The sequence below is a fragment of the Strongylocentrotus purpuratus genome, unplaced genomic scaffold, assembly GCF_000002235.5.
Source record: "Strongylocentrotus purpuratus isolate Spur 01 unplaced genomic scaffold, Spur_5.0 spur5_scaffold_6, whole genome shotgun sequence".
NCBI classification, from domain to species: domain Eukaryota; kingdom Metazoa; phylum Echinodermata; class Echinoidea; order Camarodonta; family Strongylocentrotidae; genus Strongylocentrotus; species Strongylocentrotus purpuratus.
In genome coordinates this window covers 39,380,729-39,407,410 of record NW_022145612.1, presented here as the reverse complement: position 1 = coordinate 39,407,410, position 26,682 = coordinate 39,380,729, and the positions used below count along the sequence as shown (strand labels likewise).

The following is a 26,682-nucleotide window of genomic DNA, read 5'->3' as shown; positions in this document are numbered from 1 at the left end:
ACAAAATTGATATCGTCTCTGATAATGTAATCACAATTATGACAATGTAGGGGTATATTTGTCTAAAAATGCTACATGTTCGCTTTGAGGTTTCCATTTGTAGGTGTCCTTTTTTTTCTCCAGAAAGTGCCCTTTTTTGGTGCCCCCCTACTTTGAAAGACACCCCTAACGTCCCTGGTTATAGGGGATGGCACAATGCACACCCCACCTTCGTTGAATGGGTGAGAGAGAGAGAGAGAGAGAGAGAGAGAGATAGAGAGAAAGAAAATAACGGAAATAATAGAGAAGATTCTGCTAGCTTGCTTTGCTTAAATTATTGTCACCCTAAAAACCTGTATATTTTTGTTTTAATCCTTTACCTTGATATTCTGATTCTTTCTAATATATGCCATGTCATAATATCGTTTATCTCGGATCTGGGGTATAATAACCCGGCGGCTTGGTGATATTGCAATCATATAGCTTCATCTCTCTCTCCCCCCCCCCCCTCATGCACACTCTCTCCCTCTCTCCTTTTCAGTATCTTTTCTCCTCTCCTACTCTCAATTGCTATCTCTCTACTTCTTCTCCTCCCCCATCTTTCTACCTCAAGCTCATATTCTTCACAACACTTTTTATTTGAAAACCTTCACTTTAATCTCTCTGTATTTACATTTATAGTTCAAGTTAAAAGATATGTACAACACAATCTGACAAAATGTCCACATAGTCATAATGCAAATTTACATTTCACGATAACATAATAAATCTCTCTATATATATGATAAAATATATATTATCAAGAATACTTCTTGGTTATTTGAACATATAGAGAAGAAACATTACAAGCAGTATAAGCATCGTCACCGATCCATAGTAAAAAATTAACTCACCATGCCGGAAATAACGTTTTGGGTCACTCTATCAGTGAAGAAGATTATCTCCGTGAAAGCAAATGAGAACCGCTACCTTAAAATTATTTTGCTATCTTCTAAATACGATCAATATCACGCTTTTAATTACCTTCTCACCGTTCATTACAGAGTTTCAATTCCTAGTCGCTATTACCCTTCACTCTAACTATATGGACTTGACCAACTTTATAGTTTCTGAGATACTATACAAACTCCACCTACATGTACAAGCATGTCGCTCGAAATTTCAAACGAAAAACGATTCTCCGTCTCAACCCCAACAAAATTATCGATTCTCTTGGACTCCAACAACAACAACAACAACAACAAAAAATCTTTCATTATACCCTTCATAATTTAAACCTTCCATCACCAGTCAAGCATACAACACTGTTATCTTATTCTAATTTCAATATAAAAATTATAGAAAATCCAGTAAATATAAGAAATGTTTTGTCTTTTTAATTTATCGAGTTATTAAAGTTGTTTTATATTAATAAGAACATTGCCATTAACTACAGTTCATTACAGTTCATTAGGAATATGACAAAAATAACAATCGTCATGTTAGATGTTATACGTCCTTGACCAGCCCTCGTTAGGAAATGATTGAGCTTGAAATGTTTCGTGCAAGAAAGCAACCAAGGTTCAAAGTGATTTCCCGAATTATTGTTTTCCGAGAACATGTAGTTGCCATGGTTTTCGCTTTCCAATCTCATGATGTGACAAGGGAAGACTATCATCGTTTAAGAATCTTATTCTGACATGCATTCGGCATCGCTTTGAGGTACTTCTTTACTACGATCTATCTGAAACGGAGTGGAATACCTTCTTGATTCGAATGGGTTAGTAAGTACGTCACTAGGCAGAGGACTAATGATGTATCGTTGGCCTATCATTGGTGCTTCTGAGGCAGCACCGCGATCACTGATCACGGCACCTCCACCGCGAGCCCAGCATAACCTCATCATGTCTTGAATGTCAGTGATGTCGGCTTTGGCGCGCGCCATTTCCTCTCGAGTATCTCTGAGTTCGTCCTGCAGCTCCTCAACGGCGCGTTCAAGACTGTTGACGCGTCGACATCGTCCATGCGGTCTCGCGGCGACGTCATCAACCTCTGGTAATATCGTTTCGCAAGGAATCTTCGTTTCCATGCAGATTCCTTCACAGGAATGGCTCTTTCCGATGTCTTTCAGCATGGCGGCCTTTCGCCTTGATACGTTCATCGGTTTCACCTTTGAGCCTGTGTTGGACGGCGTCACTGGGGCAGGACATGCGAACACGACCTCCGTTCCATCTACCTCGTCGCCGATGAATCGGACCTTTGCCGGTGATCCTTGGAAGGTGGAAGACGTTTTCTTCGGTACAGGTGCAGAGTTTATAACCCAGTCTTTCGTACGAGCTTGAGTGTCCAGTTGGCCAGGGCTGGACGTTTGGACAAGGTATTTCTCGACATCAAACCCGAAATTATGAGGAGGGTAACAGGGTGCTGCATTTGCTGCTGCACTCCTGTCTACACACGCGGCCGTACCTGAATGCTGTGGGGTGTTTTGAAGTAGCTCGGTTCGCATAGATCCCAACGGAGCAGGCCTTCTCTCATCCATATTCGGATCTTCACCTGAAAGTGAACGCAGGTAAGAATTGTAAACAAGAAATTGTGGAAGTTTGGGGACTGAGTAACCATCTAATTTATTTTTGTTTTAGCTCCCCGGGAATAGGGGAGACGTGACAGGCGACATACTTCCTCTTAGCATTTGTTGTTATGCTTGGCGAGGATAAAATCAGGGAAATTCCCTGAATCCGCAGGGTTATCACTGAAAGCAACACTTTTACGACACACAATGAAAAAGACAATTTATTTACACTCGCCCATTCAGTCAACCTGAACACGACAGCGAAGAAACACAAAGAAAATAATACTTGTTGATGCAATGTACTCATTTGTCTTTTAAGTATTGTTCTACTATTTCTTTTAATACCATGTTGTGTTTAAAAAAAAATCATATTACATTTTGTGATAATAAGTTCATATTTGAAGTATGGAAAATTATGCTAATGCAATCTAGACGAAGACAATAATGTGAATAATCATTACGGCCTCAAACTAATTAAAAACAGAAGGAGGTCATAGAGGCACAGAGACAGACAAATAAACTGCAATAGGAGGAAGAGCGAACGAAAGAGAGGGGAGAGAGAGAGAGAGAGAGAGAGGGAGAGAATAAGAGTGGGGGGGGGGGTCTTTTGAATATGATGACAGAAATTACAATTGCAGAGATGGGTTAAATCTAGGCCACAATGAAAGCACAACAAGTCTAGTTTTATCAAGGTCTAACTCGCAAAATAAATATAAAATGCTTTCTAGGCTAACGATCAACACATTCGTTTTCAATCAGCTATTTGCGAATGATTAATATACCACTGCGCCTATTCCAGAATAATCGTACGATTAGTAAATCATTAGTGTTTTATTATGCATTATTTTTTATTAATGAATGGTTGAGTATTTGGTTAGTGAATTGTTAGTATTCCATTAGCGGGTTTTTCGACTGCACTTGAAATATTGAAGTTTGAAATACTAGTACCTAACATTAAGGAATATAATATAAACAAAATATTCGGGCAACCATATAGGTGGGCAATACCTTTTTTCTTAATCTTGGTCATCTTGTAGCCAAATAGAAGAGTAAATAATTAACTCCACAAAATGAAATAATTTGTATACATGGCACTTAACAAAGATTTATGCATTCAATTTGATTACATTACGAAAATTGCCTATTGTCTCATGATGTTCAGGTAGTCCTTGTAATCATGCATGCATACCACATTGATACATGCAGGGAGAACGCACGGCAAGCAATTACTCTGAAGGAGTCGATCAAGCAAACCTATTTAGAAATCAATCAACAATCAATACATACATCTATCGGATGTCGGTTTTGGAAGGATGATACGCCATTAGGCAACCACTAAAAGGGAATTAAGAGAAAGGCCCTCTTAAAGAGCTCTCGTATTATACACTTCTTAGATTGCCCTTTCCCTTTTATAACCACGCCTTTCAGTGAGGTACAGGAAGGGTTTACACTGATAAGGCACATACCGTTCAAGTATATTCATGACTGATTGAAGTAGTCATATATGAATTACATAGAATGGCCCACTATAAAAGGGGAGTAATCAAACCTCTTTTAAACAGCTCTCATATAGATTACCATATCCCGTATGACCATGGCCTCTATATATACCGAAATCCTGTGAGGTGCAGGAAGGGTTTATGCTGATGAGGTACAGAATTCTAACGTATATCCATCACTGTCGGATTGTAGAGGTCATTTGCGAATTAAATAGAAAGGCCCACTATAAGAGGGAACTGATAATTATTACTAAATCAATGTCCGTTTAAACAGCTCTTATTTACTTCTTGAATTACCATATTCCGTTTAACCATGCTTTCTATGACAAGATTCCGGTGAGATACAGGAAGGGTTTAACGCGGATAAGGCTCATAAAGTACATTCGTGAATGATTGAAGTGGTCATATGAATTACATAGAATGGCCCACTATAAAAGGGAATAAATAGAAACCATTGCCCTCTTAAACAACTTTCATGATATAGATTACCCTATCCCGTATAAACATGGCTTCTACAAGATTCCGGTGAGATACAGGAAGGGTTTATGTTCATGAGGTACAGAATGTTAACGTACACTCATCACTACAGGGATTGTATTGGTCATTTACGAATTAAACGAAAGGCACATGCACTATAAGAGGGAATTAATGGAGATCAATCCCCTCTTAAAGGTAATATGTCCCATTAGAAGGCCAAAATAAATGAAAATGTTAAATTTCGACGGCATTTGAAAGATAATACTAATTTAGGACCTCCCTCAAAACGAAAGCGCTTGAAAATGTCTTTAAGTGGGAAAATAACGACCATTAGTTGTCGAATCAAAACCTCCTCGTACCAAGTTTGGCCTGATGCGCCAAATGTGGGTGAGGCCATAATCTATTCATGTGTTACTTTGGTTAAACTCTGTTTCATGATTCAATGTTTCATCGTTTATAAAGATCCAGAGTATCTAAGCTTCCACATGACCTAGTTTCAATCTACATTCTTACCTTGAATTATTTTAAACAGTCTACTAACTTCTTGCTTCATGATATCTTAAATCTCTCTGTTCATTTGTCCATTTCACCATTTCACATGCTTATGGTGCTAACTCTTGGTACAATTTGATTTTGACAACAATAATCGAAAAGGCTCCGGCCCAGTCATTCGTGACAGCAGAATGATGAATAAGGTATCATTAGACAGAATATTTGTTACTCTTGATATTGAAAAAAAAATTCAAGGTCATACAAGGTTTAACTTCTAAATGCGCATCTACTAAATGATGGGTTTACTCTTTCTCTTTTTGTGGGGATTCTCACTGACAGTCATGCGTGTGATGTAAGGTATATGGCGAGAGGTTCAAAAGGTTTACAAATTCTTCACGTAAGGTCAGCCCTACTGCTCTGGACCTACTTGGCATCTAAAACAAATACAAATTGCATGACCTTATGTGGCGGATACAGCAAATTTTAAATACATGTGGGTTCTAATTTGGCGGTAGCATGGCTGTTTTGTAGCTCTACCGCCCGTTTTTATGTTTACTTGATGGTTGTGGCGCATGTCTTTCAAACATGTGCCTACATGGTAGGAGCTAACGGTTAAGCTTTACCTGAAAACCTGACTGCGGTATTATATTACCACTTTTCATACCGCCATGACTTTAATATACAAGGAAATCCAATGAGATCCTACTGCAAGAGATCACACAAAAACTGCGAAAAATATGTATTAGATGTTCATTATTCATCCTTGATATCGCAGTGTTCATAATTTGCATTCAAAGAGCAGAGACAGAGGTGCCACTTCGTAATGCTCATGCAAACAAACTTTCACGGCGCAGAACATGTCGTCATCATATCATATTTCGATGGCGACTTCTTAGATGCATCTTGCTAATTATCTACGTGCTTTTATTGCTCATTGTTCTGAGCGAAAGAGACTGTGGTTGGGTTGAGTTGTTGTTTTCAAGATTACTTACAATTCTTCAAGATTGGGATTTATTTTCCATCAGCGACTAGTGAATTTTACAAATAGTAGTATAATCTACTTACTACATCTTAGTCGAGAGTGTCAAAAATTCTATTACCAATCGACATTTAATTCAGCGTCGACACTCAAACGCACGACCCTTGCATCTGTATAGTCCAAGATTAGTGTTGATTAGGATCAATGAATAACATCATGGTTCTCGTATAATGCAACTTGATGCAGAGGCCATTTCTATACCTGCTCTATTATTTCGAATAAAACTAGAATAAAACAAAATATTCGAATTCTTGGGCCCAGTATCGTCTGTTACAAGTCGATTGACAAGTCTAATTACGTTCAGATTTTAGATCGTGTCTCTCTGTGATATTCAGAAAGATAATTATTATCTGTCCTTCAAATGTAACCATTCTTGTTGCGTCAAACACCATAGTGAAAAAGTTACATTCCTAACCATAAAATACATTTTTTTTTTTTTTTTAAACAACAATGTCTCGGCGTTTACTTTCAATAACGTAGATGCAGATCTTCGTCTACAAAAACAAACTTTTCTTTTAACTGTTTAGGAGCTCCTTTCACAAGACATCAGTTAAGACTCTTGTAAGGCTTCATGCATCGTGTTTCGTGTATATTGCCATGATACTAAACGAAGCCCATATCAGGTATCCTATATAAGGGAGATTATATAGCTAATGGCTTGTTTACAACGGCTGGATAAGAGCACTGTTGACGAGGAAATAATTGTGATATTTGGTGGTTTCTGAAATAATATTACTTAAAATATTTAAAATACTTAAAATAACAGTAAACCTAAACATTTCAGCAAATGCTTGTCATATCATTGACATTTTGTTGGTCTATGAAACGATTCATATTTTGGATCATTATTGAAAATTTAGAATGAATTTAAGGCGAAAATCTTTTAAGTTATTAATGTGCTATCAGATTAAGTTAAACAGAGTTATTTATTTAATCGAGTTATTACGAGAACTGCTACATAAGCTAAGTGTAAGTGCACTAGGAAGAGATTAGATTCAGTAAAAACAAAATTGGTTATATCTTTGCGATCACTTCTTAAAACATATTGTTTTCTTCAAGTGCTTGAAACACTGAAATACCCGACTTGATTTTTAATAGGAATCTCGTTTTAGTGTAACTTTAAAATACAAAATGTCGACATTCAGAACTGATTGCAGAGAATAAAGATTCCGTAGTTATTTTTGGAAGTCCTGATAATTGATAAAGAGGAACCGGCTAATCGATACAAGCGTTTACATCATTAACATAATTATCTATCAGGGCTAGCAAAGGTCACCTGTATATTTCTTGTGTATGTGACTACGTCGGAAATTGGACCGATTTTGTAAAAGGATTCCGTGCTCATTGTTGCGTAGTCGGCAATCAAGGTGGTATATAATTCCATTAGTAACTGCTAAAGGTTAACGGAAATTGCGATTTCGTCATTTTGCTCCGCGACCTCCATTCTATAATGTATAGTGCATGTATCACCGCAAGAATCATACTACTTCGTTATGGCAGGATGGTGGGTAGGGAGACGGCACTGTCCGTCTCTCGTCCTCTAGCTATATAGGCGATATAACTAAATATTTGTATTCATTATTATTGGGAAAGAGAAAGATAGAGAGAGAGAGAGAGATAGAGTGAGGGAGGAATTGAGAGAAAGAGAGAGAGAGAGAGAGACAGACAGACAGATACATGATAGAGGGAGAGAGAGAGAGAGAGAGAGAGAGATAATATTTGAAATAATGATGAAGCTAACACTATTAGAAATTATTAGACTAAAGAGGAATAAAAAAGAAAGAAACATGAAACAGAGTAAAGGTAAAATTTACTGTAACAATGATAATTTGTAATAATAATTCCGGTTTGAGCAATGAATACGCACATGTTATCATATCTTCTGCTTTCATTCTCTTCACATTTATGCTACATAGAATACATTAACATTCCATCTCAATATGTGCCGCATGTTTAATGGCAATGTATTCTGGGTCGCTGGAATCCGTGCACTCTATGGTTCTACTCGTGACTCTATCTCCATAGAAACGGCATCCCAGAGGATACGACGAAGAGGGCGACAGGCGACTTCATTTTCCCAGGAGTATCAACGAGATTTCGAGGATTTTTTTTTTTAACTGATGCTGGGGAGAGAAAAGAATATTATATCATAGATTATGAAAATTGAAAAATATATTGGAAATGAATGACAAATGGAATTCTTTATTACTGAAGATCGAGTTGAAAGATACATAGAATAGCCCCCATTCACCCCTTGCCCCCCCTCCTCCTCCCCCCCCCCCCCCACCACAAAGGTGGGGGGGGGGGAGAAAGAGTGGAAGAAAGAATGGAAAAAATGTGATGCCGCCGTCATGCAGTCGTATTGCTTCAAGCATTGTTTTATTATCTCTTTCTCTCTTTCTCTCTTTCTTTCTCTTTTAATATCTAGCCTCTCTGATTCCCTCTCTCTCTCTCTTTCTCTTACGAAACATTATATAAATTCAATGGCAGTACCGGGATTTTCTGCCATGGCTGTGGACACAAATCCGAAAAATCTTTGACAAGCATAAACATGAAATAAGAAGAAAAAAAGGGAGAAAAAAATCACCTAAAAGGGGGTTTTCTTCATGAACACCGGGAGCACTGACAAATGACAATGCGATCATTCTTTCAATGTGTATCCCGCACTTTCATCAGTTCAAGATATCCTACTGGCGCACTGAATAAACAGAACGACATTTCATAATGCGCATCAAGAGGATATGCACGGTACGGCAGGAGGCACTTGAAAGATGAAAAGGAAGAAGACACGGAAAAGCAAATAGAAACTATACGCACCATTGTAAAGCAAGGAAAGAAAAGAAAATGCAGGAAAAATAAACGGTGGAACAATTTGTATACAACTTTTAAAGCATTCATGATGGAGAGAGTAGGTGATGAGGTAAAAGGAAGAAAGGAAGAAAAACGAGCTGAATGAGTCGGTTAAAAAACGTTGGGTTGTATATTAAGATAGAGGGACAGGAATAAATAATAAGCATGTGAGAGAAAAATGAGAGAGAGAGAGAGAGAGAGAGAAGGAGAGAGAGAGACACACACACACACATACACACGCACGCACACGCACACGCACACGTGACACATCCCAATACACACCTCTTACACACACGCACAATATAACCGTACACGCCCTCATACACGGACACTGTACACATTCTGGCACAGAATGCCTGAAAGTCAAAGAGTCAAAATTCCATAGACACGCAAGTTAAAAGTCAGTTCCAAAAAGAAAATACCTATCCACTATTCTAAACGTTAATAATTCCTAAAAATCTTTAAGTAAAATTCAAAATGTCAAAATTCGCATAGAAACACGTGTTGTAAGTCACTTTTTGCTCGCAAAAAAACTAAGTCAAAAACGAAAAATCTCTAATGTAAAATTCATAAAGTCAAAATCCTATTGTCAGTTTTTATTGAAAAAAATTACAAATCCAAAATGCAAAATCCCTATCTAAATTCAAAAAATCAAAACCCCATAGACACGCGTGTTATAAAGTCCGTTTTTTCAAAGCTTATGTACACGAGTCAATTAGAAATAGTATGAAAAAATTCTTGTACAAAACCTATGGCCGTCCCCGGTCTCATTGCTATAACTAACAGGGCAAACAAAAGCTTTTCATGAAGCTCATACATGACTTTGGCATTGATTATTCTAAAATAAGCAAAGTGGGACTTCTCCATGAGTAAAAGATCTGTGGATATTTGGGGTCATTTGACCCATGTGCTAACTACGAAACGGTTTATTGTAACTGACATTTCAGACTATTTCCCTATTTTTGCTTTTTTTAAAGTTAAATGTATTAAATCATAACCACAGGGAAAGTTACGATATGGAAGCTGTAGTTGTAGTTGTGGTCAATAAACTGTAGTTGTGCAATAATAAAGTCTGACAAGGTGTTTACGGGAAGCGTTATTTTTTTATGCGGCACAGATTGGGGCATGGTGCGTGTTGAGCCTATGGGAAGTACGTTCTTTCCCTTCTGAATAGTGTCTGCACGTACGTGAGACCAGGCATGTTCGCTAGCGCATTAGCGCTGCGAAGAAGTTTGAATATCCATCGCGAACTATGTGTTTAGATAACATTCCTCTTCGTTTAAGTTAATTAAGTTTTATTGACTAATTATTGTGATGTTCTCCTTATTGACGTGCTGCCTCCTCTTCAGATTTCCAATTGAATTTTAATTGTTGATGTAATGATTTTCCATACGGTAGTGGATTACATGTAACACTATTAAAAATAGACCTCTACTGCTAGTACGCACACCACAACTATAAGTCTGTAAATCAAGACCCCTTTAAATTAAAAAAAACCCAATCTGTGCCGCATAAAAAAATAATATTTTTCTTTCCAATCTTTCAGGAACCATTCCTTCGTTTGGCTCATTCCTTCTATCATTCCGTGAAAACTGTAACAAGAACGTAATAAATGCAATTAATAAACAAGCGAAGATACATGTATAAATGTCCAGTTCTATAACTATTCGTTACTTAAACCATGAATATTGAAAAGGGCAAAGTATAAATTTTCCTTGATAGTAGACAAGGTTCTACAAGTTATCAATGAAGAGCAAATTCTTAAACTCAAACCAATAGTAAATCCTGCATTATCACAACAATGAAATGCCTATTTCTGCCAGGCACACTGGTGACCTACATCTATCAATACAATTTCCATACACACTTTCCCTTTGTATTAAAGTATTCTAACAATTCAACATAAAACAGATTACCAAGGTAAACCTCACATTATTCCACTTGCATTTTCAATAATATAAATAAACCTGACTCAGCTATGAAATACTTTCTAAGTTCTACAGTAACACTGTATATTAACAACTATTGTACACAAATTAATTCACTGAAAGGTGTGGCACACACACACAATATTAATAGAAACTCATCACAAAATAGTACATTCAAAGGAATAACTAACCTCTTTGTCTCCTTATTCTGCTTCTTCTGCATTAAAACACCCAAGGATGCAATAAATTAGAGAAGATTCTTCCACAAACAACCAGCTACTCATTTTCCAGCTACCACCATCTAGCATGTCTATCTATCTAGTCTATGTACAAGTGCACTGCTATCACTATGAATATAACGGACAAAGAAAGCGGACAAAATATACAGTTCCTCAGGTAGGTTCTAGGACAATTACCCCCTGGGCAATCCCCCCCCCGGAAAGTTACCCCGGAAAACTACCCCCCAAGGACAATTACCCCTCGGAGAATTACCCCCCGGAGAATTACCCCCCCGAGGACAATAACCCCCTAAGGACAATTACCCCCCGGAAAATTACCCCCCGGAGAATTACCCCCGAGGACAATTACCCCAAGGACAATTACCCCCCGGATAATTACCCCCCGGAGAATTACCCCCCGAGGACAATTACCCCCCGGAAAATTACCCCCCCCCCCCGGAGAATTACCCCCGAGGACAACTACCCCCCGGAAAATTACCCCCCCCCCGGAGAATTACCCCCGAGGACAATTACCCCCCGGAAAACTACCCCATGAGGAATTACCCCACGAGGACAATTACCCGCCCCCGAGGACAATTCCCCCCCCCCCCGGGGGACAATCAGGATTCAATAGCAAAAGACGATCTGACACGTTGAGAGATGCTGTGAAGGCTACGAGCCCATAAAATCCCGTGCATGAACCCACATTCGTCCAAATACTTGCGCGTGATCTTCCTCATTACTACACATTTTTCTTTAGCTATAATGTATGCAACAACACTGTGGTTACTGTTTTCTACGAAGGATTTCTCTTGTGCAGCGTTATTTCAACTTTTTGTTCGACACGATGCCCTCTTAAGAAATGAAAAGTTTCGCCCAATCTTAAATTCTTCACAAACTATTTATTTTGCATCACTCTGGCACTCGTCAAGTGCTATGTACACACGTATGGGCACATTTGTTTCTTGATTTAGTGAACGAGCAAGAAAAACAAGGACAAGACATTTTCAAAATGGTAAAACATAATGTTGTAATCAACACACTAGCACAGATTAAAGGTATGCGGGCGCCTCACCGCCGAATGTACACGAATATAAAGTGAAATATTCGGTCATGACCTTGTTGCACGAATATGAGGATATTCGGGCCTCTCGTTGCCTTGATTCATCATGTTTATAATTGTGATGAGTGTGGTAACAATGTAATGTCGAAATAAAAGATATATATTCGCAAAATATTGTCAGCGAGCGAGGAAGAAAGACATTTTATTATTTGTTTACATTTTATTTTCTCATGAAAATAAATACTCTACCCGTCTCTGATATTTGTTTTTCACAAAATCAACGTTTGCCAAAAAAAATTGTCACGAAACTAACATTCTCTTGCGGCACCCCAGTTGAAAAAACGCTGCTCTGGAATTACAAAATCATTGAGATGAATGTACCCAAGTGCGGATACTTATTTTCTTTTAATATGGCACCGTACATACCATATATTTAACTTGAAGGCAATTTTTATTTCAAAATAAATTACAGTACAAGAAAACATATTTTAGTTCACCATGACAACAGAAATATATATATATATATATATATATATATTACATTACATTTATAAACATGAAGAGAACCTTAATTTTGGAATAGATCATGGATGAGGGCCCATTATACATACAAAGACAAATATACGATCAGCTGATTAGAAAAGTTACAGAGGATGCATAAATAATGATATCTTACATCCTAATTTCTTTGTTGGGCTATTTTTGGGGAGACTAGCTATATTAACGCGTACTCATCTGCGCGCAATTTATTGTTAAATTTCTAAGAAATGTAAATTCCGTACTTTGATTTGATACATGCGTCTTCTGGCAATTAAATTCGATTTGATACATGCGTCTTCTGGCAATTGAATTTGATTCAATACACGTGGCATATTAAGTCAAACTTCACAAAGGTGGAATGGATACAGAGCGAGAGGGGTGGGTGAAATCTCCTCCTAGGAGGATACATGTACGTCAAGCAAAAAGATTTGGCAGATGGGTACGAGGGCTTTGAATGTGAGCTACGAATATAAATATAATTTATACACAACCCCTGTACGAAACAAATCTATTACGTCATAAATAACTAAGAAAATGAAAGTTCATGACATTTTCTCTAAATAGCAATTTGAAGAGGAGCTCGCATTATACGTCACAGTGTTACAAATTCCCTGGGTGTGATTGTCCTCGGGCCGCGGTAATGGTGTTTCGAGGGGGGGTAATTGTCCTCGGGGGGTAGTTGTCCTCGGGTGGTAATTGTCCTCGGGGGGAGTTGTCCGCGGGGGTAATTGTTCTCGGGGGATAATTGTCCTCGGGGGTAATTGTCCTCGGGGGTAGTTGTCCTCGGGGGGTAATTCTCCGGGGGGTAATTTTCCGGGGGGTAATTGTCCTTGGGGGGTAATTGTCCTCGGGCGGTAATTTTCCGGGGGGTAATTGTCCTTGGGGGGTCATTGTCATTGGGGGGTAATTGTCCTCGGGGGGTAATTCTCCGGGGGGTAAATTTCCAGGGGTAATTGTCCTTGGGGGGTAGTTTTCCGGGGGGTAATTTTCCGGGGGGTGATTGCCCAGGGGGTAATTGTCCTGATACGCCTCAGGTAGACAAAGGAACATCCCTTCACTGCTATTATGTAAAAAGGTGAATATGCATGTGACACCTGTTCTACACATTTTTACATAATAGCAGTGAAGGGATGTTCCTTTGTGTACCTGAGGAACTATATATTTTGTCCGCTTTCTTTGTCAGTCGTGTTCATAGTGTATATCAGGCAAAGGGTATAATGCACACAAACACACACAGCACTTATCTGTAGTACTGTGTAGTGTACTTGAAGGACTCTTACAATGTCATACCCAGAGCTGTCGGAACTAGGGTTGGGTATTGGTATAGCAGAGAAGTAGATTGGTGGACTGATAAGAAGATATGTGTTTAAGTTTCCTACGAAGTGCTTTGAATATACCGCATTAGTTTGCATCTTGGTTGCAGGACAGGTTGTTGCTCAATTATGGCACAGTAATTCTGATTTGTGTGGGCATTTAAGTGGCTATGAAATTTCATGAGATGGATTATTTGGCCAAAAGTGAAGACAGTTGAATTGCATTGGTGAGGGTCCATCCTGATATTGATAGAAAGTTTAAAGGTAATAATATATCTATTGGGAAATGTGTTTAATATAGGCCTATGCCAATGAGAAATCTCCTTTCTTTGGTGGTCATAAGTGCTGTTTTTTTTTGTTTTTTTTAAAGAAGAGCAGAGATATGTGTTAAATGCAAATGTATGCTGTGAATGAGCACTTCACATTAGTCGTGCAGTGTTGTAGATATAAGTAGGGACTTGGTACTAGACGAGGGAAGAGTGGTATGTTTGAACAAAGGCTTGTGGCCGATTGCACTTGAGTTTTTCAGCTATCTTTGAAGAATGTTGTAGTGGACTTTGAGGTAGAGTGAAACTTGCTATGATGTAGTTAAAAAGTACCTAGAATGAGGGAATGTTTTTTTGGACAATCTGAAAATTGGAAGGATGGGGATGACCATGTTCCTGGTTGTTTGGAGGTGAGAGGACGCATTGCCTAAAGGAAATGCATCCTCTCACCTAGTGACTTCAAATTTGAAATTATTGGATATTTGGAAATGTGTACATGAGCATTGTAAGTAATAACACGAGGTAAACGTAGCTACGCGTCACCTAGGTTTACCCATACAAGGCTTGGGTATCTCGTACGCATCCAGTTGAAGACAATTTTTCCATTGGTGTAGATTTTTTGAGTATCTGGTAGGTGGTCGTCTGCATTCAGGGCATGCCAGAGGTGCTCAAAATATTTCCTGGCATCTATGTTGGCCTCGTCATGACCACTGCCAGGGAATCGGTATACTAGCACCAAGCACATCCAGGGTCGCAGTTGGGGGTTATTTGTAAAGTTTGGACCATGGCCACTGTTGTGTTGTTGGAGTCTGCGCTTTATAGAAGCTGTTTCGCCAACATATGCGAAATTGCGATGGGATTGGCTGACCAACATGTACACCCATATTAAAAAAAATCTTAAAAATATGATTATTGTAACCAAAACCCATTGTAACCAACCCATATTAAAAAAATCTTAAAAATATGATTATTGTAACCAAAAAAAAAATCATGAATGAATGACAATGGAATGATCTGTCTTTCATTGTAATCTTGGCTGCTATGTTGTTTTTTGTTCACCAGAGCACTCAAATCTTTAATTTTGAGCATATTTTTGTGAGGCCCTCTAGGTTATTAGCATGGTTTTTACAGTACCATATTTAGAGGCACTTTAGGGGAAATTAGGACCTCAATAACGTGGAGAAAAACCGCCAGAGTAGTCAGACTTTCAAGCATCAGTGTACAAAATTGACAAGAATTTAATCAAAATTTATACCTCAGAGATACAAATTTGTGATATATAAACTGCTATATTCAATAACTAATTTTACTCAAAAATGTTTTTAATTAAAAGCAAAAAAAAAACATAAAATCACAAGACAACTCACACCGCCGGCGAGCCTTGTCGTTATCATTGTGTGCATTTGTGTGTTACCGCGGGTGCCGACTTTCCTCAATTGCACCACCCCGTATATGCGCTATTGTCACCTATGAGTATGAGGTCAAAGACGGTGGTGTTTCACCTCATTGGCACCCCTAGGTCTAGGAGTAGGAGTAGGAGTGTTTAACTTGTTACTTAGACTAGGGCCTTGCAAGAATGTGCTCAGGATTGAAGATTTGAGCGCTCTTGTGAATAAAAAATAACCAAACAGCCAAGATAATAATGAAAGACACATAATTCATGAATGAGATTTTTTTTGTTACAATAATCATATTTTTAAGACTTTTTTTAGTATGGGTTGTGTGCTGCTAAGTTTCACTAGATCTACACACAGGGTTGTTCAGCAGTGCGAGTGGTGCAGTGTCACAAACAAATTTTTATTTCATCATTAATTTTAATTTATACCGGTATATAATGAACATGTTGCATGTTGTACTGTATGTGCGTGAGATTAAAAATAATAAAATAAAATAACTTCAGTTTACTTACAAACACATCAGGTTACTTGGCAGACATGTTTCACAAATTTTGGTGTCCGGCGGGTATACATGCGATGGCGTCCTGTGGTTTCCTACGGTGAAAATCGCTATTGAATAATGCGTGAGAGAAGTATTATTTGGCTTATAAATCGCCAAAAAAATCGCCAATGACTTTTGTAGCCAATGGCTTAAAGGGCTTATAAATCGCCAATGACGTCATCAAATCAGACAACTTGACAAAAAACAGATAAATTCTCCTAATTACCTGCGAGTCATTTAATTTCAAGGAAGTCGTATGTAATTAAAACTGTTCAGTGTTGTATCCATGTATTTAAAGCGAAAAAGGGTAAACGTGATCATACAAAACTGGAGCTCTTTATTCACAACAGGTCCTTTCCTAATGAAAGCATTTACAGTGTTCCGATGGAGTGTTCGATGAATAGCGCCGCCTTCGGCGTTCCGGGAACTATGCGTCTAGTCTTGTTCAAGGCAAAGGTTACAAATTGTGAATATCTTTAAACTAAATTTAAAGGAACATTCATTACAGAAGCTATAAATATTATGAGAAAGACAAGTTCTTTGACAGTTTACTCTCAGAATACTGGGAAAGTGTATACGTATTTACAGACGTTAATAAGGCGTATAATATATTTGTACAAATATTTGTAGGTTTGGGTGATAAACATGCACTAAATGTTCATCAATATTCTTCTAGGACGAAGGACCATGGACAACGAGAGCTATTTAAAAGTCGATTAAAAGAAAACATGAATTGTTTGGTAAAGTAATAAAGTCAAACTATAATGAGAGATAATTTGAAAAGATATAAGACATATAGAAATATTCTAAACACAATTTTGAGGAATGATAAAGTTTAATTCTTTGTTTGACTATTTGTGAGGAGATTAGCCAGGAAGCCATTTTCACTTTTTGAATCAGCGTCATCCACGCATAGTTGGTATTTTGATTATCTTGTAGTAATATTTTACTAGTAAGGGGGCAAATTTATGTTTCTTTATTACGAATCGTGTCATATTACATGTAAAACGTAGACGGTTCAACATTTTGGGGCAAGGTTATTTCACTCATTGAAAATGTTTCTACATAGCTTCGTGTGAATGTTTGTCTCCATGAGAAGACAAACAGTATTATGTTAGAGAAAGAGAGAAGTCTAATAATGGAATAGGAATGACTAATATTTGAATTGCGTTGAATATTTGCATCATACTTAGCTACCTACACAGGACTTTGGATCACATTGAAAACGACAAATATGATATTTGCACATTGCGATTCTAAATTTGAAAAGGAAAATCAGTGTAGTGTATACAAATGCTTGTAACATGCACAATGAAACCAGACTGCATCTGCTACAAAAGATTTAGATTCTTACAAATTTCGAAGTAGAGCGTTGAGAGAACAGTAGATGATTACAAGAAACTGTTCTATATAATGATGTCCTGGTAAGCCGGTGCCTCTTCCAATATGGAGGGCATTGATCAACAGCTTCATGAGGCAGCATTGAGGGGTAAAATCAAAAGTGTTAACAAACTGCTAAAAGAGGGTTCTAACATAAACCAGGCAGACCAAGATGGAAACACCCCATTACACATGGCGGTCATGTATGGCCATGATAATGTCATCGAGTGTCTCATAAATCATGGAGCTGATGTGGAGAAGGCGACTCCAGATGGACAAACACCCTTACATCTTGCTGCATCACTCGGACGTTTTAAAGCAACGAAAGTTATACTCAGTCATGGAGCTAGTATGGACAAAGAAGACAAGGACGGCTGCTCTGCATTATACATCGCTGCAAGATACGGTGAACTTGATATAATGCAATATCTGATGAGTCGAGGAGCTGAGGTGAATAGGGGAGATAAAAACGGTGTGACTGCATTACACATTGCTGCAATCAAGGGTCATCTTGATGTCACCAACTATTTGATCAGTCAAGGAGTTGAAGTGAACAAAAGGGATAATGATGGCAGGACTGCATTGCACAGTGCTGCTCAGGAAGGTCATCTCGATGTTACCAAACATCTAGTCATTCAAGGAGCAGAGATGAATAAGGGAGATATTGACGGTTCGACTGCATTGCACATTGCTGCTTTCAGTGGTCATTTGTATGTCACCAAATACCTCATCATTCAAGGAGCTGAATTGAATAAGGGAGATAATGCCTGTTTGACTGCATTTCACCTTGCTGCTTTCCGTGGTCATCTTGATGTCACCAAATATCTCATCAGTCATGGAGTTGAGGTGAATAAAGGGGATAATGAAGGTGCGACTGCATTACACTGTGCTGCTGTCAATGGTCATCTTGATGTCACCAAATATCTGATCAGTCAAGGTGCTGAGGTGAATAAGGGAGATGATCACGGTTGGAATGCATTGCACTTTGCTGCCTTCAATCATTCTTATGAGGTCACCAAATATCTCATCAGTCAACGAGTAAAGGTGAATAGGGGAGATAATGAAGGTGCGACTGTAATACACAGTGCTGCAAACATGGGTCATATTGAGGTCATCAAATGTCTCATCAGTGAAGGAGTTGAGGTGAATAAGGTGGACGAAGACGGTAAGACTGCATTTCACTTTGCTGCAAGTAATGGTCATTTTGCGGTCATCAAATTTCTCATCAGTCAAGGAGCTGAGGTGAATACTAGAGATAATGACGGCAAGACTGCGTTGCACCTTTCCACAGTTAATGGTCATCTTGATGCTACAAAATATCTGATCAGTCAAGGAGTTAAAGTGAATGAGGGAGATAATGATGGTAAGGCTGCACTACACAGTGCTGCTCAGAATGGTCATCTTGATGTCACCAAATATCTCATCAGCCAAGGAGCTGAGGTGAATAAGGGAAATGATGAGGGTAGGACTGCATTACACAGTGCTGCTCAGAATGGTCATCTTGATGTCACCAAATATCTGATCAGTCAAGAGGGTGAGGTGAATAAGGAAGATAAAGACGGTTGCACTGCACTACACAGTGCTGCTCAGAATGGTCATCTTGATGTCACCAAATATCTCACTATTCAAGGAGCTGAGGCAAATAGGGGAGCTATTGATGGTAGGACTGCACTACACAGTGCTGCTCAGAATGGTCATCTTGATGTCACCAAATATCTGATCAGTCAAGAGGGTGAGGTGAATAAGGAAGATAAAGACGGTTGCACTGCACTACACAGTGCTGCTCAGAATGGTCATCTTGATGTCACCAAATATCTCACTATTCAAGGAGCTAAAGTAAATAGTGGAGTTAATGATGGTGCCACTGCATTACACATTGCTGCTCAGAAAGGTCATCTTGATGTCACCAAATATCTGATCAGCCAAGGAGCTGAAGTGAATAAGGGAAAAGATAACGGTTCGACTGCATTACACAGTGCTGCTCAGAAAGGCCATCTTGATGTCACCAAATATCTGATAAGTCAAGGAGCTGAGGTGAATAGGGGAAATAATGACGGTTGGACAGGATTAAACAGTGCTGCTTTCAATGGTCACCTTGATGTCAACAAGTATCTGATCAGTCAAGGAGCTGAGGTGAATAAGGGAAGTAATGACGGTTGGACTGCATTACACTGTGCTGCTCTCAATGGTCATCTTGATGACGCCAAATATCTGATCAGTCAAGGAGCTGAGGTGAATAGAGGAGTTAATGACAGTGCGACTGCATTACACAGTGCTGCCCAGGAGGGTCATCTTGATGTCACAAAATATCTCATCAGTCAAAGAGCTGAGGTGAACGAGGTAGATAATGATGGTTGGACTGCATTACACTCTGCTGCTTTCAATGGTCATCTCGATGTCACCAAATATCTGATCAGTCAAGAGGGTGAGGTGAATAAGGAAAATAAAGACGGTTGCACTGCACTACACAGTGCTGCTCAGAATGGTCATCTTGATGTCACCAAATATCTGATCAGTCATAAGGGTGAGGTGAATAAGGAAGATAAAGACGGTTGCACTGCACTACACAGTGCTGCTCAGAATGGTCATCTTAAAGTCACCAAATATCTCACTATTCAAGGAGCTGAGGCAAATAGGGGAGCTATTGATGGTAGGACTGCATTACACAGTGCTGCTCAGAATGGTCATCTTGATGTCACCAAATATCTGATCAGTCAAGAGGGTGAGGTGAATAAGGAAAATAAAGACGGTTGCACTGCACTACACAGTGCTGCTCAGAATGGTCATCTTGATGTCACCAAATATCTGATCAGTCATAAGGGTGAGGTGAATAAGGAAGATAAAGACGGTTGCACTGCACTACACAGTGCTGCTCAGAATGGTCATCTTAAAGTCACCAAATATCTCACTATTCAAGGAGCTGAGGCAAATAGGGGAGCTATTGATGGTAGGACTGCACTACACAGTGCTGCTCAGAATGGTCATCTTAATTTCACCAAATATCTGATCAGTCAAGAGGGTGAGGTGAATAAGGAAGATAAAGACGGTTGCACTGCACTACACAGTGCTGCTCAGAATGGTCATCTTAAAGTCACCAAATATCTCACTATTCAAGGAGCTGAGGCAAATAGGGGAGCTATTGATGGTAGGACTGCACTACACAGTGCTGCTCAGAATGGTCATCTTGATGTCACCAAATATCTGATCAGTCAAGAGGGTGAGGTGAATAAGGAAGATAAAGATGGTTGCACTGCACTACACAGTGCTGCTCAGAATGGTCATCTTGATGTCACCAAATATCTGATCAGTCAAGAGGGTGAGGTGAATAAGGTAGATAAAGACGGTTGCACTGCACTACACAGTGCTGCTCAGAATGGTCATCTTGATGTCACCAAATATCTCACTATTCAAGGAGCTGAAGTAAATAGTGGAATTAATGATGGTGCCACTGCATTACACATTGCTGCTCAGAAAGGTCATCTTGATGTCACCAAATATCTGATCAGCCAAGGAGCTGAAGTGAATAAGGGAAAAGATAACGGTTCGACTGCATTACACAGTGCTGCTCAGAAAGGCCATCTTGATGTCACCAAATATCTGATAAGTCAAGGAGCTGAGGTGAATAGGGGAAATAATGACGGTTGGACAGGATTAAACAGTGCTGCTTTCAATGGTCACCTTGATGTCAACAAGTATCTGATCAGTCAAGGAGCTGAGGTGAATAAGGGAAGTAATGACGGTTGGACTGCATTACACTGTGCTGCTCTCAATGGTCATCTTGATGACGCCAAATATCTGATCAGTCAAGGAGCTGAGGTGAATAGAGGAGTTAATGACAGTGCGACTGCATTACACAGTGCTGCCCAGGAGGGTCATCTTGATGTCACAAAATATCTCATCAGTCAAAGAGCTGAGGTGAACGAGGTAGATAATGATGGTTGGACTGCATTACACTCTGCTGCTTTCAATGGTCATCTCGATGTCACCAAATATCTGATCAGTCAAGGAGCTGAGGTGAATAAGGGAAATAAGGACGGTTGGACTGCATTACACAGTGCTGCTTTCAGTAGTCATCTTGAAGTCACCAAATTTCTCATCATTCAAGGAGCTGAGACGAATAAGGGAGATGATGATGGTCGGACTGCGTTACACAGTGCTACTCAGGAAGGTCATCTTGATATTACCAAATATCTGATCAGTCAAGGAGCTGAGACGAATAAGGGAGATGATGATGGTCGGACTGCATTACACAGTGCTACTCAGGAAGGTCATCTTGATATTACCAAATATCTGATCAGTCAAGGAGCTGAGGCGAATAGGGGAGATAATGATGGTAGGACTGCATTGCATCATGCTATCCAGAATGGTTACCTTGATGTTGTCAAAGTCCTTATAACAGGAGGAGCATGTTTCGACATAGAAGATATTCACGGCCAGACACCTCTACATCTGTCCTTGATCCTTGGGAACGAAAGAATTGCTGATCTTCTCATGGACCGTTCCAATTCCAAGGTAAAAAAGAATAATAACTCTTTGTCAAATGCATATACCTTTATGTTTTCAATACATGCATGTAATATAAGAAGTACTGAGTTCAATTTAGAGCAAACAGGCAGTGGCGATTTATCTTTATTTTCTTCCGACTTGGCCAGCTCGAGGCTGACTTACTGCCTGTGTATTACCAATAACATGTATACATTATTATTACTCCAGTTAGACCTCATTGCTGTTTCATAAACTCAATAGACAAGTTACAAGTACACGAATCATTTATTTTACTTGATCACCTGTCACCCCCGTTTCTTTTCTTAATTCCCAAGGATATCCATCTTGCCATCCAATGCGGTCATACCTCTACCATTGAGAAGTTAGTTTCTGAGGGAGCTGATCTCAATATCCAGTCAGTTGACGGACAGACGTGTCTCCATAAAGCCATTAAACTCTGCTATAACACCGAGAAAGTTATGCAAGAGACTGACTCACTAAGAGAGGTGAGTAACACCAACGAAACCGATACGAGACCGACGAGAATTGAAACAACAAATTACATTATGGCCAAATATTGGTCAGTTTTGGAGTTTACGTAGAACACACTTTCATTTAGTTCTTTGGGGAGAAAAACCTTGGAACTACCTTCCTAGCCATGTACAAATTTCGGAAATTTTCGGAAAATGTCAATAATTAGATGAGAAAATCATGATGATGAGAGCCTTACATTCCTTGATCGATTTTGCTGATTCAAATAGTTATGTCTTCAGTCTAGTTATCCGAGCAAGAAAAAAGCAATTGATCAACAATAGAAAGTTGTGTTGGTCATAATGTTGTGGATTCTGTACTTTATATGTTTTAGCTATATATATATATATATATCTTCACTGAACATGACGTCATTTTTGCGGTGCCACGGATGACTTCCAAGCTTTCTTACGACCGAGTGAATAGAGACGGCAATACGTAACATTTCGTAATTTTGTACATGCCAGCGGGGATCATTTGCTTTGATTAGGGCAGCTGTTGATGGATTGGAGAGGGTTACATTTCTTGTTGTTAATCCTGAATGTCTTTCCCTTCGGAAATTCTTTCGAGACGATACCTCTTTCCATAACATTCTCCCTGGTAAAACCCTGATCGTGATGCTTATCCACCTCAGTTGCTGATGGACGATACTGTACTCAGAAAATAAAAAATATATTTGTTTGTTTTATTATAGATCTGTGATGAGTATTACAAGGGCGAACTATCTCCTGAGAAGGCCTTGGTGTTTTATCTCCTAAAGAATGGAGCCAAGTCAGATGTGATGGATAAAAGAGGCAATTTACCAATCCGATATGCCAAGGATGAAGTGGTCAAACAGATGATCTTGTCGAGGTGATTCTTTCATATCATAAGTATTATCAAAGTCCCCGTCACTCTTTAGGCAAAAGATTGATAAAAGATCTTACTTTTTTGAGACTTGGAATACAATTTTTAGAATAGTAATTCCAATGGCTTTATTGTAAACTTTAATAGTTTATTTCACAGAAGATTATGTAAGTGGAATAATCAGATTGCACATTCTAAGTGACTATTATGACCCTTAATTTGTTTGGTGCTGCCTACAAGGTCGACTACTCTATGTCTGTTTCCCTTCCATTGAGTTAAACGATTCACCTTTTCTACCACGTTTGTTTAGACGATTCTAACTGTATATGGTTGTATTTTATATTTTATATTTTATATTTTATATGGTTATATTTGAAAACATTACCAGGTGCAAAGGTATGACTTATTTTCTTCTTGTTATACCTAATATTAAGATTAGAGCCTCATTTTAATTGTATTTTAAATTGCATAGAAATAACTTAAAAATAAAGTTGAGTTCTGGTCATGCGATTGCATTGTGAAAAATAGGTGTGGAATGGATCAGAAAAAGTTGATCATGTAGCAGATAAATATTGGTGTGTAATGCAAGGTTCTAGAGTCATCAAAATCATAATAAATTTGACCCAGTCTTGGTAAAGTAACATGCACTGCACACAGAAAGATGTATATGGGAATATACACTGTCGGGGCTACTAAAGTTGATTTCCTAATTTGTCTATGCTCATTACCCAGCCAGTATACATTTTCTACCAAAATCGTTAGCCAACTGACATTTATTTGTAATATTGAACATTCAGTGTAAGTTTTGTTTGATTCTGTGATAATTTTTTATATTTTTTTTTACCAGAACTCAAGTTTATCTTTAACCACTTTTTAAGTATACTTAATTTCAGGTTACCTTCTTTAAAGGAGATCAGGTCTTATCGAGGTAAGAACATCCTTCAAACGCAAATAGCTTTTTTTCTCAGCAAAAGAGCTCAATAAGTGCTCCCAAAATTAATTTTCCTATCCATTAAAGGCCCACTGCACTACGTGTAGCTACTTGCGCCCTCTATATAACAAACAATGCTTAATCGGTGACCATTGGTCCTCCATGATCCTCTTTTTCTTATGTTAACTGAGAGCTGAGTTGATGAGATAACCACATGTCCAGTGACCTTGTAGGGCGGTCTAATCCCTCCTGTAAACTATGGCAGATAAGCTTTAAGTCACGGATTAAAGTTTAGCGATGATTAAAACGTGGTATTTTAGGTTCACCATCTGGAAGACAAAATGACTTAATAAGTAATTGTCTGGGTAATTTACATGCGCACACACAACTCATCCACTTACCCCTTACGAACACTTCATTTGTATTCCTGTATGTGGACCACCTTTGAGGTTTACAGCAATGGTCCAAATACGAGAGATAAACGCTGAATGAATCCCCAAATGAAAAAAAAAAGAGAACTAAAAAGATACATATAAATAAAGAAGTAATGTGGAGAATGCTTTTATTGATTTATCATAGGCCCTAATTGAAATATTAACAACTTATATGGAATATCAGAGTTTCGGTTACAAACACAACCCTTGGAAATGGTAATAAATTCAATTTTTATTGTGGACAAGATTAAAATGAAAACACATTTACTTTGTTATTTTGAATATATCTTTTTTTATTATCGTGTCATTTCCTTTTGTTTAAAAAAAAACAGAGGAACCGTCAACACCTGCAATCTTCTCTGCTGAAGTCGAAAGGAATACCAGCCAGGAAATTGAACTAGAAGACCATTGCGTATCAATGTTTATTCCTCCAGAGGCTGTTCATCAGAGTGACCCGTGCAAGATCACCTTAACTCTCTTACGAGATCTTCCAAGTGTCGACATCCAAGATGATGAATCGGTGGCCTGCTACGGGATTAGATGTGACCCTCCAAACATGATCTTCAACCAACCTGTTAAGATCAGGATACCACACTCTACCCTGGCCATCAATCCTGATCAAGTGAAACCAGACATCATTTCCCATGTATGGGATTCCGTAAACGGTAAGTCTATTCAGGGACGTGATAGAGAAGGACCGGAATCAAGCCGCTCTCCTTTGACCCCATGCTCCAAGCCGCCGAAAAGTTATGCGCTAATCTGCAAATGTTGACCAGGAGGTGAGATAAAAGAGCGCATGAAATTTCAGGATTTAGAATTCCTACATCAGAACGTGGTATCACGACAACTGGTCGCTGTCCCTTGCAATGATTTCTCATCCATTGTTGAATGTGTAAAGAGTAGAACAAGCGAACACAAACTTGTGTAATGTCATCCCTTTATAACTTCAAAAATACAAAAAACACTCGAAAACACGCATTAGCAAACTTAATGTTATTGAAGATTGTAAATTATGGATTAAATAACGGGACATTTAAACATGCACACATTTACGCATTATTCTAAAATATTGAGTTTTTGTCATTTTTCTTTTACCAACTCTGGCACACAAATTATAGGAAGGACGGAGTACTTAATTTGAAAATTTGTTTAATGCACTATTCCTAATCATATCCCCATACAAAGTTATTGATTTACACTGAAATTTTGCCAGTAATTTAATATTTTGTAATTCATGTAAAACTGGTGCCTGGCTTCCGAAAGTCCCCGCAGTGGAAGCGCGGTTCGGAGCATGGAACTTCAAAGCCAGGTGGAATGTTACACATCCCATTGTTACGCTTTAGAACTCACGAATACGTTTGAATACATTACAAGAGTTTCGCCTCCTTTTTTTCACCTTCCTGGTCTATTTGATCAGATGCTGAAAGTAACCCGTTTTTAATGCTAGTGTAAACGAAAGTTGATGCCTGAGATCCCTTTTCAGCAAACCAGGCAGTGCTCTTTCGGCACAAGAGTGGGGCTAAGTGGTAGAGATTGGTCGCGTAACCGGGTGGTCTCCGGTTTGAATCCAAGTCGATGTGCTAGTGCCTTTTGGTAAGTCATTAAAGGTATAAATGCAAAGTTTTGGGAAATTTTGAAAATGGCCGGATAGCGATTCTTTAAAATTTTGAAATATTTGGATGCCCCTGAGGATGTATTAGAAGCACTAGAAATTTGGCCCCTAAAACACTTTGCCTTTGAGAAAAATTGAATATCAAATAGCGCCTATACGGTCATCCAATGGTAACTGACCATGACAATCTCAAAATATGCAGTTGTGGTATATAATTTTAGTCAAGAAACATGTTTTAAAGCTAAATTAATATCTTGAATTTGAGGGGGAGCTATACAACATAAAGAGTTTGTTATATAAAATGTCATCGCTT

The 26,682-nt window shown here is 38.6% G+C and overlaps 1 protein-coding gene across 1 annotated transcript; it reads right to left on the bottom strand.

Moving 5' to 3' along the window:
- Positions 1-611: 611 nt before the first annotated feature.
- On the bottom strand, positions 612-16,550 carry LOC115929841. The gene is made up of 2 exons (XM_030999872.1): positions 16,122-16,550; positions 612-2,511 (listed from the first exon to the last, which is right to left on the bottom strand). Exon 2 carries the CDS (start codon positions 2,495-2,497, stop codon positions 1,649-1,651), a length of 849 nt encoding a protein of 282 aa, XP_030855732.1. The 5' UTR covers positions 2,498-2,511; positions 16,122-16,550; the 3' UTR covers positions 612-1,648.
- Between the last annotated feature and the right edge of the window lie 10,132 nt (positions 16,551-26,682).